Source organism: Mya arenaria, chromosome 17 (genome assembly GCF_026914265.1).
Source record: "Mya arenaria isolate MELC-2E11 chromosome 17, ASM2691426v1".
NCBI classification, from domain to species: domain Eukaryota; kingdom Metazoa; phylum Mollusca; class Bivalvia; order Myida; family Myidae; genus Mya; species Mya arenaria.
Window position 1 is genome coordinate 54,231,653 of NC_069138.1, and position 19,540 is coordinate 54,251,192.

At 34.3% G+C, this 19,540-nt stretch overlaps 1 protein-coding gene across 3 annotated transcripts; it reads left to right on the forward strand.

The window, feature by feature from the left end:
• The first annotated feature begins 414 nt into the window (after positions 1–414).
• Positions 415–18,202, forward strand: LOC128224650 (uncharacterized). Of its 3 annotated transcripts, none has more exons than XM_052934578.1 (11): positions 415–456; positions 4,417–4,588; positions 6,386–6,514; positions 6,987–7,094; positions 7,814–8,034; positions 8,798–8,929; positions 9,418–9,536; positions 11,281–11,384; positions 12,204–12,290; positions 12,947–13,165; positions 13,829–18,202. In XM_052934578.1, the coding sequence occupies exons 2-11, from the start codon at positions 4,424–4,426 to the stop codon at positions 13,880–13,882; spliced, it is 1,338 nt and encodes a 445-aa protein (XP_052790538.1). In that variant the 5' UTR covers positions 415–456; positions 4,417–4,423; the 3' UTR covers positions 13,883–18,202. The 3 variants fall into 3 exon arrangements, with proteins under 3 accessions (XP_052790538.1, XP_052790536.1, XP_052790537.1); XM_052934576.1 differs by having other exon boundaries at positions 434–628; XM_052934577.1 differs by having other exon boundaries at positions 434–496.
• The last annotated feature ends 1,338 nt before the right edge of the window (positions 18,203–19,540 follow it).

The following is a 19,540-nucleotide window of genomic DNA, read 5'->3' on the forward strand; positions in this document are numbered from 1 at the left end:
CTAGGAAGCTAATAGTTCAGTTATGTGTGGAGCCAAGTGTCTGTACTAGTCGGACTTAATCGAAGGCTTTGATAACGTCAGGTAGAATCGCATCGATTTGTTTGTTGTGATTTATGCCCGTGGAAAGATTATTTTTGCTTCAGTAAAATGTGTTTCCCGGGATCGGCGACGGTGAAAATCATGCTGACTGTCTGTAAGGATGTTTTACGAATCAAAATGTGACATCTTTTTGAAAAACGATTTTATTTTTTTCCTAAATCCACACAACATTACTTCTCCTTTGGGCACAGTGTCCGAAACTACTAGAACACAACTTGTTTGGGGGCGAAAACCGAGAAGAAGTTATAATAGTACCGTTTTGAAAGGATCCGTTTTGACTGTTACAGTTGTAGATTTTACTTATTACGGTAGCGGTTTTAAGGTAACAGGAAGTCATAAATTTGTCAAAAATTAGAGGTGAAGGGATTTATAATTCTGCGTCAACTGTTGCATATGTGTGCGTGTTAAGTTTGTAATGTTTTTTTAACAATGTAGCTATTATATAACCTCACGAGGTTTGGATCACAAAGTATTGTCGTCATCGCCAAATACGCGATCGGAGTGCAAGCTTCTTTAGCAACCGTGTTTGGTAAAGCTCGTCACAGTTCTCAATTTTGTTCTGAAGAAGTTTCTCTATCAGTATCACTGCTTAACACATAACTCTATCTTTTTACAGGGCCGCTGCTTTTTTTTTAATTAATTAATAAAAAATCCTGACGGCCGGCGTAACCAAAACGGCCAATTGGCATCAAATTGGACAGTAAATTACAAATGTGGCTGCTGCATGAACTTTTAGTCGAAAATAATAGACATGTTATATGGGATTCTTCCAATCCCTAACGTCTAAACGGAAATGTGCAAAAAGCTGGGGGTGTTTTAAGAATATTGATTTTTTTTTAAGTGAGGTATTTTATGGTTGAAATTGATCATAAAGAGTTATATTCATATTTTACCATGTAAGTGAAATGTTATTTTGCACTAAACAAGCATTTAATGCATTAAAACAAGTTGTTTACCTTTCCAATAAAACGAAAGTTGACTGACACAGACAACAATTATGCGAAGGGGAACAACTCGATACAATCATAATAGCTCGGCCTCCTCCGACAAAGTTTCGAGATAGACCTCGTTATACAATCGTAACAACTCGGCCATGGCCGAAATGTTCTGAGCGATTTAAAACTGTGCCCTAAAGCCTTGCAGGTGCCCTTCATGTATATATTGTTATGTATTGACAGAATGAAATGAAAAAAAGCCGTCAAACTCATAATTATAAGTTGGATATTTTTTTGTGTACGGAACTAATATAAAATAACATTATCTGGTAATATTTCTTGTTTTTATGATATTTTATAGACGCTATATGCTTTAACCCAGAACCCTGATCGGAACAACTACCCACTTTTGATACTAAACAATTTGTACGTGAAGGATTTGCCATATCAAAAATCTAAAACAAATCCGTCAACGTACAATTATTTGGACTACATGAACTTTGACATTACCCCTCCTTTCATATCAATGCCCCAGTGTTGTTGCTTTTCCACCTTTTTGTGAATAGAGCCCATGCTTAACTTTGATGAGTACTCGCAAAATTTTGCGAGTGCATTTTGAGGCAACTCGCAAAATGACAAATCAACTTGCAATTTTATTATTTGCTTTATTCCCTTATAATATTGTCTAATTAAAGTAGAAATTAACACCTAAGACATATTATGAATATTAAAAAGTATCAATCTTGAGTGACTCGACTACTAGAACTTGTTGATGGCTTATTCTATTTGGGGGGTATGGAAAGACTCGTCTGATGCTGGCAGCTTTTTGATAACAAAGTTGTCCAATAATTTGACATTGTTCACTTTGTATATTTACCCTTGCCATCAGGTAATTTAATACCCATTCGACAAGCACGCTACAGATTTCATTAAGTCTATAAGTATTAAAAACAATGAAATAATAAATTTAAAATAAAAAAGCAACAGTAAATGTAGCGTGGATACTTTGGACCATGAAATATATCGATCAACGAAGTCTATTCATTTTGACAGTTGGGCGGAAATATATTCAAAGGATGATGGGGTTTACATATAGTGCGCCAAAGCGCTAAATTTAGCCAATGATTGAGCTAGGTGATTATGTCATTCGTATTTACTTTGTATTATGCATGCCTGGGAGCATCTCGGAAAGATTCGAGATAAAACTCGGCCTTTTCCGTATTTGTTCTATTTTTGAAAACCTACTAGAGCGTGACTCCGTACTGTCTTCTTTATACCGGTAGTGTAAACATGCCACTTATAGGCTGTTTACACTCAACTACATAGCGGAATTAAGTTCATGTTTATTCTACTTTCCTTTTAACATTTTGTGGTCTAGAAAAAGCCACTCGCAGAATTTTGCGAGCTTGAATAAAAGTCACTCGCAATTTCCAAATGTCGCTCGCATTTTGCGAGTATGCGAGTCTAAATTCAAACCCTGATATATACTTTGGGTGTGTTCCTATTACCAGGATGGAGTATCATATTACTGTGAATGTCAAAACAACACCACATGTACACATTCCTATAGTTGTTTCTGGGTCATCAGTAGTCGAAATAAACACAAGACTGCAAGCCATGCACTGGAAAATTGTCTTCCTGGCTTGCTCAAATTCTCTATTTTTATATAGCAGGGCTTGTTGAAAACATGATGCCAAACAAAGTTTAAGAATTCAGGCTTGTTCATCCAAAAGTTTACTTTCAATGACTAGATCATATCAGATGTATCTGTTTAATTACTGTTACTTTCAATTGTTAAACTTTGTTATATTGGTGGAGAGCAGTGTCCATCAGTTTTGACAGTTTTTTAAAGATTTTCTCACTAGAAAATGTTTTGACTGAACTAATACTTTTAGTGACACAAACTAGCAGTCAATGGCATATCATTGTTTATTTTCAAAATTTGTTACATCATGAAGCTCGTGCAAAATTGGGGGTTTAAGAGGGCAATCAATAAGGCCTGATATAAGCTTAGTGAAAAGCAGTACCTGGCATTTATTACGTAAAATACAATAAATGTTTTTGTGGCATTCTGAATTAACTGCTATCCCGAATACACTCCTTAGGCCTAAAAAAAAAATTGTTTGGTTAGGGTTACATCCTTAAAAAAAATAGGTAGGGTAGGTAGGCTTTTTATTTTATTTTTTATTTTTTTTTATTAGGTTTTATATAAGAATATAATTTTCATCATTGGAGAATGGTGTTAAAGCTATCTTCTGTACAAGCATTTAAGGTTTAAACTTAATATTAAAAAGCAATTAAAAAAAGAAATTTTTTTTTTTTTAGTTTTTCATTTTTTTTTCAAACTGACTATAAAAACGGTAGGGTCGGCGCCTATATTCCGTAGGTAGGGTCGGGTAACCCGAACCAAATGTATTTTTTTTTTAGGCCTTATATTTTTTGGGATTGTGAACGGGGCGGAATTGCGGCCACATTTTCATTAAAAAAGAAACACTGCACCTGAATTCATCCCACATAAATTTCCAATCTTAATTTTGAAACTATATTCTAATGTTTTATTATCCAAAGTGAGTTTTTATGTTCTATATTATTTTATTGAAACAGTTTAAGCCAAAAACTGTGTTATGCCCAGAACTTTACAATCTTAAGCATTATGATCTTTATTGAAACGGAGCTGTGGAAATAAATTCCCCTGACGTAAACTGACGTGATAAATTTTGATCAAAGACAGTGTGACAGTTTTATGTTTTGAAAATAAAAGTTTTGAAATGTAGTGACTGTCTATATCATTCTTACATAATATTAAATTGTACAAAAAATTGTATTGTGCTGCAATATCAGGATCCATACGAATTGTATCGTTACACCTCTAGTTTATATAAAATTCCCCTGGAATTCTAAATAAAAATGCTTATATCTTCTTGAATGGTTTCCAAAAATATAGCATACATGTTTGTAATTGTGCATTTGCTGATCCTGAATTTTAACAGTCCTTGACAGTTCAGTGCCAGACAAGCTTCCATGGTTTAAATTGGGGCAACATTTACCAGTGACATCACAATATTTTATTATCCGAGTAATGTTTGTTGTCCTGTGGTGTTAATGTGTCTCTTTCTTGTTGTTTGTTTGGCCTTGGGCCTTTGAACATGATCTTGTTAAATGTTTAGGCTACTTGGCTTACCTGTGTAATACTTTATTGAACTGTATTGATATTTGTGAATCTAGAGTTGTCACAATATTAAAACCATTATTGTATTTAAAAGGGACTTAATTTATTTAAGTCTTCTGCCTGGCTTAGTTTAGATATATAAGTCACTTATAGCTTATGATACATGTAATGTAATCTTTCAGAGTATTGCCTTCATTTCTTTTTTTGTTACAGAGCCAAAATGTCTCAGCAAGCTGCACGGCCTAAACAGCCACCAAAAACAACAAGGCCAAGCCCGCCAAAACAGAGAACATCAACTGGTGCAAGCACCACAAAGCCCAAAGTCACAAACCCCAAACCCGAACAGGAGAACAAAAAAGAGAAAAAGGAAGAAAGTAACAGTGAGGTACTGTACATTTAAGGCTGAGGTACTGTACATGTAAGGTTGAGGAACTGTACACATAAGGCTGAGGTACTGTACATGTAAGGCCGAGGTACTGTACATGTAAGGTTGAGGTACTGTACATGTAAGGCTGAGGTACTGTAATATAATGTTGAGGTACTGTACACGTAAGGTTGAGGTACTGTACGTCATGTAATGTTGAGGTACTGTACACGGTAGGTTGAGGTACTGTACATGGTAGGTTGAGGTACTGTACAAAGAAGGCTGAGGTACTGTACATGTAAGGCTGAGGTACTGTATACGTAAGGTTGAGTTACTGTACATGTAAGGTTGATGTAAGGTTGAGGTACTGTACATGTAAGGCTTAGGTACTGTACATGTAAGGTTGAGGTACTGTACATGTAAGGTTGAGGTACTGTACATGTAAGGTTGAGGTGCTGTACATGTAAGGTTGAGGTACTGTACATGTAAGGTTGAGGTACTGTACATGTAAGGCTGAGGTACTGTACATGTAAGGTTGAGGTACTGTACATGTAAGGTTGAGGTACCATACACATAAGGCTGAGGTACTGTACATGTAAGGCTGAGGTACTGTACATGTAAGGCTGAGGTACTGTATACGTAAGGTTGAGGTACCATACACATAAGGCTGAGGTACTGTACATGTAAGGCTGAGGTACTGTAAATGTAAGGCTGAGGTACTGTACATGTAAGGTTGAGGTACCATACACATAAGGCTGAGGTACTGTACATGTAAGGCTGAGGTACTGTACATGTAAGGCTGAGGTACTGTATACGTAAGGTTGAGGTACTGTACATGTAAGGTTGAGGTACTGTACATGTAAGGTTGAGGTACTGTAAATGTAAGGCTGGGGTACTGTATATGTAAGGTTGAGGTACTGTACATGTAAGGTTGAGGTACCATACACATAAGGCTGAGGTACTGTACATGTAAGGCTGAGGTACTGTACATGTAAGGCTGAGGTACTGTATACGTAAGGTTGAGGTACTGTACATGTAAGGTTGAGGTACCATACACATAAGGCTGAGGTACTGTATACGTAAGGCTGAGGTACTGTACATGTAAGGCTGAGGTACTGTACATGTAAGGCTGAGGTACTGAACATGTAAGGATGAGGTACTGTACACAAAAGGCTGAGGTACTGAATATGTAAGGTTTAGGTACTGTACATGTAAGTTATAGGAACATAACTTTAGTTCTTTAGATAACACATTGTTACATCATATTTTTAACACCACAAACATATCATAGTCCCTGTTAATATGCCATTTCAGTAAAGGTTACAAAAATCCTCGCATGTTCCTTTCTAGGCGCCATTTTGTTTTGGTAGTGCAAATCACTGAATGTGAGAAATCAATAAATGAGAACGGTAATCAGAAAAACTGAATTATGAAGAGTAACAATGAAATTTGGATACGGTACTTACTCCATAAAAACTTCAAAACAAGAGAGTATTCAGTGTCAGTTTCCGTATGTGTTTTATCTGTTTTTATGGCAATCTAACTTTTAAGACTTAGAGTAAGGCTACCAAGGTGCTAAGTGCTTCCTTATATTTTAAGAGTGATCTTAAGAGAAATCTTTCTATAATATCAATATTGAATAACACTAATCTTCGATCAAAGTGCCAACTAACTAGAAAAATCTCATTTTTTAAGAAAATAAATAGATTTAAGTTTGATTTTAATTTTAAGATGTACATTTTATATTGAATATGGCCCCTGTACTTTACTGTAGACTCAAGAGAGATTTATGTAAGCTGATGCTGCGATCTTTTTCAGCCTGCGAGCCCGGAGGTTGATGATGAAGCGTTTGCACGACAGCTGCAACAGCAACTGTCACAAGAACTAGAAGATCAAGATGCCGCCTTTGCAAGACAGCTACACCAGGAAGAGCAGGATAGAGCACAGGTCATTGTTAGGAACAAATACTGTTTGGTCAGCAAGATGTTTAAGATATGGCCCTCAAAATCATAGTTACCTAAAAATTCAGGCCCTGGGGTTCAGTAAATTCATTTTATGACACTGAAAAAGTATATTCTTATTACAAGTCTAAGGTTGTTTTAATAGTAAAAAAATATATATTTTGGCATCAACCTATATTGTGCACGTTTAAGTTTAAAATGAAAATTACTGTATCACAGATGTTGACCATAATTTTTCAAGAATTTATTTGGTAAATAAAGGTCTCCAGCCCGAAATATATTTCAAAGTAGTGAACAACATACAATTCTGTCCGTAGTTCTACTTGTGTCCACAAGTATTACAGAGTACTCTTAAGCAGTGTAAAATTTACTTCTAAGATATCTTATTGAATTGGGGCATAGTCTCTTAAAGACTTTTAAATGACACATATTATGTTTTGATGATTTTTTTATTTCAGTCTTTGGCCTTCCCAGCCAGAACAGGCATAGCAGGGAGACCCCAGAGTGCCACACCTCTTCGGCAGTTGTTTACCAACCTTTTCAATATGAGAGTTATGCAACAGGAGGTAGAATGTTATCCAAGCTCATTTAGACTGTCCTTTGTTTCGAGGGTACTTCAAGGGTCAATTTTAAAAATACTCATAACTGTGTTGTAATATTTGTAATGGAACATATGTTGTTTTAAATTGGGTAATTCGTGTGTCTTGAATTTGTTGTTTCCGCAAATTCAATATAACTCTTCTATTTTAAGTTGGATTTTTACTCAAAAAATTCTTAATTATAGGAAAAATTGGCAATCATTCAGGTGTCATTAACGCTAAAGTTTTTTTCTTTGTCATAAATGCAACAGTTTTTATCTGGTGTTTTTGAAACTTTGTCAGTGTGATATTTAGGATTTTTTGTGAATGTGGGTCATCTCTGGTAAAAAAACAAGGTATCTCATTAAAATATTGAATTAAGACCAACGTATGTGTTAAAGTTTCCTATTTCTTTCACAAATTTATCAGGTTCATCTATTCCTAAACAAACTCAGTCAGTACATTTTTGCTATATTCAGGACCAGTGTGTATATGTGTCATCTTGGCTAAAAAACTAGGTGACTACATGTAGGTCAAAGCAAGAAAGTTTTTGAGTGTTTGTCCAATCTTCATGAAACTTGGTAAGAATATTTGTCATCAGGATATTCTTCATTCTTGAAATATACATAAATTTTGTTATTATGTTGAACCAAGAGGAATGGTCTTACTGGTAGGTAATTATTAAATTAATCTCAAATTGTTTACAGTTAGAAGATGAAGATGATAACACCACTCCCGCAATGGAACCTGATACTGCTCTGCCCCCTTCACTCAGACGGCCCCAGCCTAGTCCATATGGAAGGGTTGAGGCCCCTTCTGGGGTTGTTGAAGAGGAAAATGAGGATACAGAGGCTGGAGTTAAAGATGATGCAACAAGGACTGCAGAAACTGGAGGCACCGTTAGGCCGTCTTTAAGACCCACTCCAGGGTTAGTGTTAATTTACACTGATAATTATACCCCTGCCGAATGGCCAATGGGATATCCAGCAAACTTGTCCAAAGCATAACTTTAAATGTCTTTGAGGTATTGACTTCAAACTTCATATAAAAATAGATCTTATTTAGTAGAAGTGCAGTGCGCACAAACCACAACTGTGGTTGCAGTATTTGTTTAGTTACTTCCCTGTTTATTTTAAATGTTATTCTTTGTCTTTACGCATTAATGATAATGTTTTTAATCTGTGACTGCTTTTGTTAAATCAATCATTGAAATTAGACTTTTGGATGAACAAGCCCGAATTCTTATACTATTGCTTGACATCAAATTTTTTAACAAGCCCTGCTATATCAAATTCAGAATTTGAGCATGCCCGGAAGACATTTTACCAGTGCAGGGCTTGCGGGTGGGTGTTAATTTTGAACACTGTTAGATTGTGGGAAAAAACTTTATACTTGGCAACTTACCTTTTAACTAGAATCTTTCAGATAAGAAAATATAATTGCTCTTCTAAGTAATTAAAGAATTGATATTCGGTATACAATAAGGAATTTCCTACAATTAGGAAGGAACTCGTTCCCTGCGCAGATTGATTCCTTGAGCAAGCACTGCATACGCAAAATGCAATTTTCAGTATCTACAAAAATAATTTTTCTGACGTTGCGTAAAGCAATTTACAGGCAAATCTGAAAGACAACATGATAATTCATCCGTTAAAATAAAAAAATGTTACCGTTATTTTTTCTTCTTCCAGATTAGGGGGTGGAAGGATCAGACCCCTGGCACCCCCAAGGTTATCCCCTGGCAGCGGCCTCGAGCCCAGTGTAGGGGCTGATGGGGGGATTGACCCTCTCCCAGGGGTCAGGTTGAATCCTGCTGGAAATAGGTGTGTATATATGATAAGGAGTGAGGCTGGGATTTTTTTTTGTATCTCATTTAGATTCAGGACAAAGAGGATTGTCGGTGATATTTTTAAGTAAAACAAAAAAAATAAAAATTGTCTTGATTTTTCAACAACAATTTTACGCGAAATAGAACAGCAAAAACTGGGCAGTCGTTTTGGTGGTTGGGCGGGAGGGCATTTGTTGGTTATTATACTGCGTTAAAGTTTTTATTCCATGTCATGAATCCAATATTTTTTATTGAATTGTCTAGAACCAATTTATCGAACTTTGTCAGCATACTTGTCTGTATGCTGTCGTAAACAATTAAGAATATGCGACACCTAAACTCAAAAACTATGTCACTAGTTTTTCTTCATTTTCATAGTGATGGAATGTCAAATTCAATAAAACAAATTGTTTGGATTGCAAAATTATATCAATATACAACATGCAGCTTTAATAAGGCATCTTTGTCAATATCTTAACCTAGATATAGAGGGCCAAGGCCAGGCCGGAGAATCATCGTAACGCATCAGGACAATCAGAACAGTCAGGCAGCTCAAAGGCCAACCAGTGCTCTTGTTAGGCCAGCGATGTTTGATAGAGAGGGTAAGTGCTTATTGTTTTATACAGATCTTAGCTGGACTATTTGAAGAATAAGGAAGGCTATACTACTCACACTAGCGTCCGTGTTGGCATCACACCTTGGATTTGGAAGGTTTTGCAGGTAAGCACCTTCTCAGCAAATGCATCTTGTATTGTTTTGAATTTGTGATATGGATTCCCAACTATCCAACCTTCCTAATTAAGTATTATAACTCTTTCTTAAATATAATGCAAATTATTGCCCTTTATTATTTCAGTTAAAGTTTTACATGTAAGCAAACATGTTAATATCTCAGCTACTGCTTGATAAGTGCATTGAGATTTTATACAATGGTACTCCACCATAGAACATAACCAAATACGATAACATAAAATGCAAATAATCACCCTTTATTATTGGACATAGAAATTCTAGTTTAGGGTTTGCTTGTAAGCACATATCAGTCAATAACACAGCAACTACTTGATGTATTGCATTGAAACTTTAAACAATCAAGTTTGATAACTCTTTCTCCCACCTCAGATAAGTAGATCCAACAATTTAACTAGACTAGAAATTCTTATCTTGCCCCTCCTTTTTAATGTTCACCACATTGTAATTACCTCCCTTGTTGAAGACTGTCGTCTGTAGCATCATGAAAACATTGTCTTGTGGCAATATTTAGAATGCTAATTAACTATTTCTCGCTTCAAATGTCACCATAACAGTTTTCACGCACCTTTCAAGAAATAATGCTTCACTCTGCTTAGAACTATTTAAAGACCGATTTGACTATTAACATAGTCTGAATCACTGCGCGCATATCCATGACAACCACAAATTATCGCATATCCATACGCAATTATTTTTACTAAGCACAAATAGTTCCAGCAAAAAAATACATTTTTACTTAATTTTGTTTAACTGAGGTGGGAGAAAAAGCATCTACCATAGCCGCTGGTGTAAGATAGGTTCATCCCGACCCTCGCGCAAGGTGTTTTGTGGAAACTTGGTAAACCTCGTTTCCACAAAACACCCTACGCTCGGGTCGGGATGAACCTATCTTACACTCTCGGCCATGGAAGATACTTATAATCAGGATAATACAATTTTTGTCCCTCTGTTATTTGACTTAGTAATTCTGGTGAAGGTCTGGTTTTGCATTTAATCTAAGTTCACAGTGATCCATGCATGTTTTACCAGAACTTTGCAATCTTTGGGCTTAAAAGCAGCGGAATAGTCGAACGCGCTGTCTGTCACAGCTCTTGTTGTTTAAAATGAATTTGATATTAAATTTTGGATAATTTAATTATTTTTTTGAAATTAAGTTTATGATATTTTGTTTACCTAGGTTGATAATCAGTAAGTCTTAATTTTGAAGTCTTTAGTTTCTATAACCCTGTGTCTCTTGTTATGTTTCTGTAAAGCCTTTTCCCTGTGTGATTAGCTTTTATTGAAATTTATAGATTAATGTTAAAATTTATAGATTAATGTTATTCTCTAACTTATATTAGCAGGGATAAATATATTTATTTCCAATTATAGAATTTCAGTAAAAGGACCTATAATGAGTAAAAGGTCACCAACAGATCGAATACAAATTGGGGGCAATTAGCACATGTAGAGAGTTCGAAAAAAATTGTCAGACCTGCCTGCCAAGTTTGGTGGAAAAAGGTTTGTGCCTGGTAAAAGCTGTGAGTCTTTCGCCATTTCTGTTGTATATCATAATAACACCACATAGAGAAACATAACCAATTTTTATTTTAGATACATTCACAAACTTACCAGAGGGCGAGTTGGACCCAGACTTTATGGTTCTTGACCTGGGGGAAAATGAGAGACAGAGAGAGGCAAACTTCATTAATATCATGGTAGGTGCTAGATTCATGCATTATCTACCTAGTGTGGGCCACTTGTGTAATGGAGCCAAAATAACACTCCCTACATAATCAACGGGTTCTAAAGTTCGGGATTAATCCTAAAAAGAGGATTGAAAGCTTTTTACTACAGACTTTTGTACAGTTTATCTTTTACTCAGACTTTTCATCAAAAACAATAGAGAATACCCCAAAATGAATATAAATGACTTTGGAATCAATTAAGCTTTTTTACTGTGCATAGGGCAGGAATCCTTCTTTCTCAAACAGACCAATGGCAATCGTTCAACATTGATAATTACTATATGTTCTAAAAGTGATTGGCAATGGCTGGATTTCATTATCGATTAATCGGACAGACAGACTGACTAATTAATCTGATTAATCAATAATTATCAAAAAATTTAAAGAATGCATTTTGTGTCATTTCACATCTAGGTAGAAGGTAATGGTGAATCAAAGCACACTTATTGCATGGCTTAAGAATCAAATTAAATAAAGAGGTGAAATGTTTATGTAGTTTGTTACTTTGTAACTTTTTTCAACAAAAAGCAAGCACATTTATGTAAAATTGTCAACAAAACAATAAAAAAATATTTTTATTGATTAAGAGATATCAGACTGACTTTCAGCCCGAAGCGATGATTAGTCGACTACATCCAATTATTGGCCAACCACTAGTTAGAACAATTGGTGGTGTGTCATACCAGTTTCCCTTGCTAGTCAGCACATTGTGCTTATATATATCTATTGGAGCTGTTTGTTTCTCATTTAAGTGTCTATCATTTTTAAATATGATCTGTATTTTTGTAGAGAGACCCATTTCTGTTGATGATGATGTTGATGGGCCGTCATCCTGGTTTGATGGTCCCAGATGATGTGGATTTGAATGATTATGAGGTATGTAAATACTATCAGTGATCTCATCAAAATATGTAAATACTGTGATGTCATTAAAATATGTGGATGCTGTGATGTCATTAAAATATGTGGATACTGTGATGTCATTAAAATATGTGAATACTGTGATGTCATTAAAATATGTGGATACTGTGATGTCATTAAAATATGTGAATACTGTGATGTCATAAAAGTATATGAATACTGTGGTATCATTAAAATAAGTGAGTACCACTGATATTTCATCAAAACATGTGAAAACTGTGGTGTCATGAAATTTTGTGATGTCATCTCAATCTCTGATGCAGTGATCTCCCCTGACAAGCAGAATAGATTTTCGTCACCATAAGCGAATATAGCTTAAGATAAACTGTTTTAATGTGTTTTTTTCTCCTTTTTGGATAGTTTTTATCAAATTTCAACTATTCAAGGTGCATTGAGGTTCAAATAAAAGAATAATTTCAAATTAAAGGTCTATACCAATATGATATATGGTGATTTGCACGGTGACAGTTATTACAAGACTTTAGGAGCAGTAACAATGTGTGGTGTTTAATGTATACTGTGATGTCATCAAAATATGAAATTCAGTGACTTGACAAATAATTTCAATTCTGAGCAGTTAAATTTTGAAAAGCAACTCTATATTTTTTCAGTCTCTCTGGGAGTTAGCGGAACGACTGGGTGATGTTCGCAATCGGGGAATGACTGAAAATGACATTAAGAAATTACCGTGCCGAAAATACAACTCTATTGGTAACAGTGGCGAAGACAGTTGTAGTATATGTCTCTCTGAGTTTAAGACGGGGTGTGACCTTGTGAAGTTGCCTTGTAAACATGACTTTCATAAAGATTGTGTTACTGAATGGTTAAAGGTAAGCTGTAAAAGGCTATGGTTGAGTGGCAACTGTTGATTGTTTTAATGTCAGCAAAATTTTATACTTTTATATCACTCATTACTATAACTATTACTATTACTTTTATAATAGGCTTTTTTATTTTTCTATCAATTACTTACATCGGTTAATCAATATTTTCCTAGTTTTTTAATTTGTGAACTTATTAAACTGGTGAAATATTGCAATATTAAACACACCCATGTGATATTTTACCTACTTGCAGTATATATTAAAGTCGCATTCATGTGTATGTATGCAGTAATAAAGGTTTGTTTGATCTTATTTGACGTTCATCAAGGATGATAATTTACAAGCTGCAGGGCGGCTACTTACTATTGAAAAATATAGCTGATTAATAAATGACAAGAAGTGGTGATTTATATACACTTCCATCTGCCGTATGCCCTGTTGTTGGAGGATTTAATATTTATCATGCGTCCTTGCTTCTTTACATCTGTTGTGACCTGTAGTGACCCATGTGTGATCCCCTTTGAAGTCACATGATTCCTCGCCCTGTATGTGGCAAGTTTTTACATCACACTTTTAGGGGTGGAATCTACAATGTTCTATCTGCTCCTCAGTCTAATGTTACCTACAGCCTTTTCACTTTCACCTTTTGACCTTTGACTTGTATTTCAGACGAATGGCAGTTGTCCAGTATGCAGACATGATGTCAAGGGAGATAAGTCATGATGAGTCAAGCAAAGGAGACAACTTTTAATATAATAGTTTATATAACATGTTTCCTAATGATAGGGAGCAAAAAATAATTTGATAATCAAGATAAAAAGCATGCAATACATGTTTTAAAGGGTAACTCGGAGGACAATTCACTGACTATGGTATGAGTATTTTAAACTTTTCCATGCACCAAATGGTCTGTAGCCAAATAAAAATGTAGCCATTCCTTAATGCTTGTCTTAGGTTTTGAATTGATTGACATTTTAAGTCCTTGTTAATGTTTTTTTCCCTTTTTTAATAAACTTGTTTTTTTTAAAAGAAACATGTTGTCATATTTTGATATCCTTGGTGTTGTTGTCAACTGAACACAATGTGCACTCAGGCCCATAACTATTGCTTTGATACTTAAAGAGTTAATGCCCCATTTCAACTAAAATGACAGATGAGCGTTCACATTCTCTCACAGTGGTTTTGTTTGTTAAAAAGTTACTTAACTAAGTTATGTCTTCAATGTTGCTGCTGCTCAAACCAATTATGTTTTTGAAAAATGTGTGTGTTATAGTTGAGATACATGTATATACCATCCATCCTTTTTAAAGTCTAAATCAGCTTTATTGTTAAATTTTCAATAATCATGTTTTAGCTATTGAAGTTTATGATAAAGATAATAGTTTTTTCTCTTCTAGTCTTTTAGAATAGAACATAAATTGCCATTGTAGGCATTACTCTTGAGTAAGAAAGTTTTGTTTGTAATGCTATTCAGGAAATATGTTGTCCCCAGTGGGTCACTTTTCAATGATTTTATTTTATAATCACTTTCCAATTGGTAATTTTACGTAGTAATGTTGTTTATTTCCTAACAAATTATGTTAATGGTAACATAACTCACAGCTGTTTTGACTTTGCAAACACTCTTTCAATTTGTTTCTAAATTACCTAATAGTTTTAAACTAATTTTCCATGATTTTACCATATTTTGTCATACACTCGTTGATAAGATAGTGCAAATTCTTCCTATATGCTTTTAAATGATGCCAATGTTTGAAGGGGTTTCTGCTACCTGGGTTCATGATTACAAACAGTTGTCAAGTCTGAGTCTAGACTCAGGCTCAGAAAATCAGTGTTATTGATTAACAAAGATATTTGTTTTTATTAGGCTTTTTGTAAGAACATTATTGTCATCGTAGGAGAATTGGGTTAAACTAATCTTTTTTATTGTTATTTTCCTACTCCCAAATAAGATTTACACCAACTAAAAGTATAGTTTTAAGATTCAAAAAAAGATGAATTAATGTCGAAAACAATGGTTCTTATGGAGGATACCGATTTAATTTGAAAGAAATGTGCATAAAACACAGTATTTCTACCTTATGAGACTATAGTAGACTACAGTAAATCTTTTAGCATTCACCAATCATTTAATATTTTTGCATTTTCTGCTGTTAAATACACAGTTACAATCTTGTTATCAGTAATTAATAGGTTTATCAGTCAAAATTGAGGTTTGTTATACATGTGTATGTATCGATTTTGAATAAGAGTGTCACTTTAATCTTAAGGTTTAAGGTTTTAAACTCTATATTAAAATACACACTTAAAAAAGGTTTGTTTTTCTTTTAATTGACTATAAAAAAGTAGGGTCGATTCAGGTAACCTGAATAAATTGTATTTTTTTTTAAACCTTGCGCTACTTGAGTCTGAACTCCGACTTAAGATTGTTTGTAATCATGGTCACAGACCACAAACTTCTTATTGATAGATGAAATGTATTCAAACCCTTTAGTTGTATTCTTATTTATTTCATCAATTTTTTTAAAAATACATATGTTCATTAGGCTACTTTTCAAGTGTTTCTTATTCAGCAACAGAGAAATTGTAAAGAAGTTATCAGTATTAAATGGTTTTACCAGACATCAAAGTTAAAATAACAGTCAATGTGGTGATGAAGTGACTAATATGATGGGTGTGATACCTTAAAATGTTAAGCTTATTGTCTGTGATACAAATCACTTTTGAATTGCTCATTTTTTTATTATTTTTTTTATTTTTGTTGTTAATTGCCTGTTGTTATATTATTTTGTAAATTCTTTCGAAATTTCTTTCTTGCATATTTTAAAGAGGTGAAAATAGAAAAAAATCCTAACAAAATTTATTAAAGATCACATTAATACACAAACTTCTTATTGCGGAAGTCAATTCAAATTGAAATGGCTTGCACTTTAACTCTTTCAAGATGATTCATTCAATGATTATGTGTATTGGGAAGAGTGAAATGCAGAACACCTACTACTTATGGGAAGTCAGGCAGGATTTGACTGATGAGAGTGTTCTGTAGATTTGAACAAAATATCATTACCATGATTAGTTTCTTAAAGATATGCCTACATCAAAAGGTTATGTGAAATTAGTGTTGTATTTTGATCTGAAAAGCACACATTTAATGGGAGTTTAAGCCACTCGCTACTTCCTTGCGAACCAGTTTTAGCGAATGCTATAATTTTTTACAGTATTCTATCTGAACAGTAGTCTATGGCGCCATCTTATCAGGAAATGTGCTACTGATAATTTTGAGATCAAGAACTTTGGTTTGATTTTATTATACCGTATCATAACAAGATAAATTAGAATTTGTACTTTCTCATTCAAATAATCTTCAGTCTTCAGTCTGTAATTTTTTTTATTTATTTAAATAGTTTAGTCAAAGCATCAACATTTTACTTTGCTGTCTATGTGATGTTAAGAAACTATTGAACATTTATGATGGATGTTATATACCTCAAAATGTTTATAATATGTGATAGGAATCACGAGATGTTCACATTTGTTTTTTGTTTCTATTATGTTTCTTGTTATTTGCCTGTCTTTATATTATGTTAAATTCTTTCTTGAAGTTTGTATACAGGTGAAACTCTAATAATATATTATATCGCAAAGTCTTATTCGCATTACTACACAAAAAGCCTTTTTGAATACGGAAATTTTACATGTAAGGCCCCAAGTATGTTAATATAACAAATCTCATCCATTCTGTTACGGCAATTTTCTTTTTGTTAATTTTGTTTTTGTATAATTACTTATTTATTCCATGCCCTCCATTCCATTTATATTCATGTCAATAGAACTATAGTGTGCACGTTTAATTTATCAATCTGATTCGGATTGTTTCATATAGTCACCCAGTTTGAAGTTGATCCGTTGTTTGAAAACTCATTTTGGTAAAACCTTGTTTATGAATATACAATTACAAGAAGTCATGTTTGTGTGTTTAATGGATAGTTTTATATAGTTATTATTTAGCACAACCCAATTTGCATGTTTTATAACAGATTTAACCCTGAAAAGGCAAGTCCATTTTATTAGCTTGAATTGATGAATAAGGCAGCTATACTACTCGCCCCAGTGTAGGTGTCCGATTTTAGGGCAAGTTGGCATTATTATTTATAGCTACAATATCCTTCATTCAATTCACTTGATACTTTACGCAAACATTCAGGACAATCTAACAATGTGGTTACATAACACCATTTCATACTTTATACAAATTATTGCCCCTGATTGACCAAGGAACTTTGGTTCAAGTTTTAGGGCATATTGAGTCTGGTTAAAATTTTAGGGCAAGTTGGGATTTTCACTAAATACTTCTATAACCTTCAATCAATCGACTTAATACTTGACTCAGTTGTTGACAGCCATCACACAATTCGGTTACATAACCCATATTGTCCTTAATACAAATTATGGCCCTTGATCGACCTGGTTCAAGTTTTAGGCTACTTTGGGATTTAAATCAGATATCTGAATATAGGATTGACATATTACGACCAAACGTGGTATATAGAAATAGTTTATAGAGACCTTTCAAGGGAGTTTTGTTTGGGGTCTCAAGAGTCATAGTCTTGGTCAAGATCACTGTTACTAAAAAAGAAAAAAAGGTTAGTACTGAATCAAGATCACTGTTACTAAAAAAGAAAAAAAGTTAGTACTGAATAACTTTAGTGTTGACATATTGTGACCAAACTTGGTACATGTATATATGATTGAGACTTTTCATGGGTCAAGGTCAAAGCCTCTGTCATTATAAATAGAAGAAATTGAATCTTACCAGAAAAGCTTATTTTTTGACAATCATTGAAAACGTAGTTTCGCTGCATTACTGTGTATCTTGTTGACTATTTTTTATACTATTTATTGTGCTTGACGTGAACATATTACATCATTATTGTATTAATTTCTAAGACGGCATATAGTCGAGTGCCCTGTCATACCACACAGCTTTTGTTTTATGTCATACATAGCCTGTTGTTGAATTATTTTAATAAAAGTGATCAAGAATCAAGTCTAATTATGTATTGCATGGAACCTTTGCATTATAACAAGATGTGGTTTCAGGTTGTTGTGGCCTTTTTGGGGGGACCGTATATCGGTCCCATGCCCAAAGCGATCAGTTTCTATATTCTTCACAATCACAGGACACAACCTGACTATCCTGAAAATGCGAAAATGTACATGTTGACGGGTGTTAAACACAGAACTTGCAATACCTAAACACAGGGTCAATTTTGATTTTTTTTGTAAATTAACGAAATTGTAGGTGTCTATATGATAGTACATGGCATGAACATTCCAAAATTGATTTTTTTTTAAGAAACGAAGTTTTCCAAAAGACCAATGAGATAGAAGTTTGTCCTTTATATACCAAATGAGAAAAATCCAAATCGTGCTACAAATTTCTTCAGGAACTACCTCTCATATTCTATAAAAAATGTTAATTCCAAAACTTCAATACATAGAATAAAAAGCAAATTTTGGAACATTCATAACAAATATAGATTATATATAGAATGTATCGATAAAAATATACCTATATAATATATGCCGCATGGAGTATTGAGTATGATATTCGTCAATCAAATGAAACATAAATTTGTACGGTGATTCTATATATGAGCCATTCTGCAATTCGCGTTTCTTTTAGTGTCATTGATACAAACTGGTAGAGGAAGGGTGTTTAAAAAACTCATCTTGATGACGTTGTTGTTACCAGCCAAAGCTCTTTCGCGTATGCGTAGATCATAAGTTTAAGCTGCAATTTTGCTGAAATCAAACATAAAAAGAATTACAAAATTATTATGAATTATATTGAGCATTATCGGCTAGAGACTATAATGCCGTTTATAGAAGGAATACATTAGTAAATTGTCTTTAAGGGACGTAACGCGTATTACCATTTTTTGTAATAATGTTGGGAGTTATGCACAAGTCAATTGTAAACACGCCCCCCCCCCCCCCAGGTCCGGGGGATAGCCGAGGAAAGGCGCCTTGTTTTTACTTTCCAGGTGGCACCGCAGGGCCGGGTGACCGCGGTGGTTTTGTCTTAGCGCCAAATTTAGCGGAGATTGGGCCTTATATAGAGTCTCTGGAGTGCGGGAGCATTTGGCCGGGTTTTTACCATCAGTTTACCATTTATATGTAGAAATAGGCGTTTAAGCAAATAAACAAGTTTCAAGTTCGATTTTACCCGGGGTTGGCTGGACCGAAAGTCAAAGTCCCCGCTATTCCCCGGACTTGGGGGAGGGGGGGCGTGGTTACAATTGACTGGTGCATTATGCCATGAAGACCATTTGTTTTGTGACGTCATACCACATGTTTTCAGCTCGGAACAAAATAGCA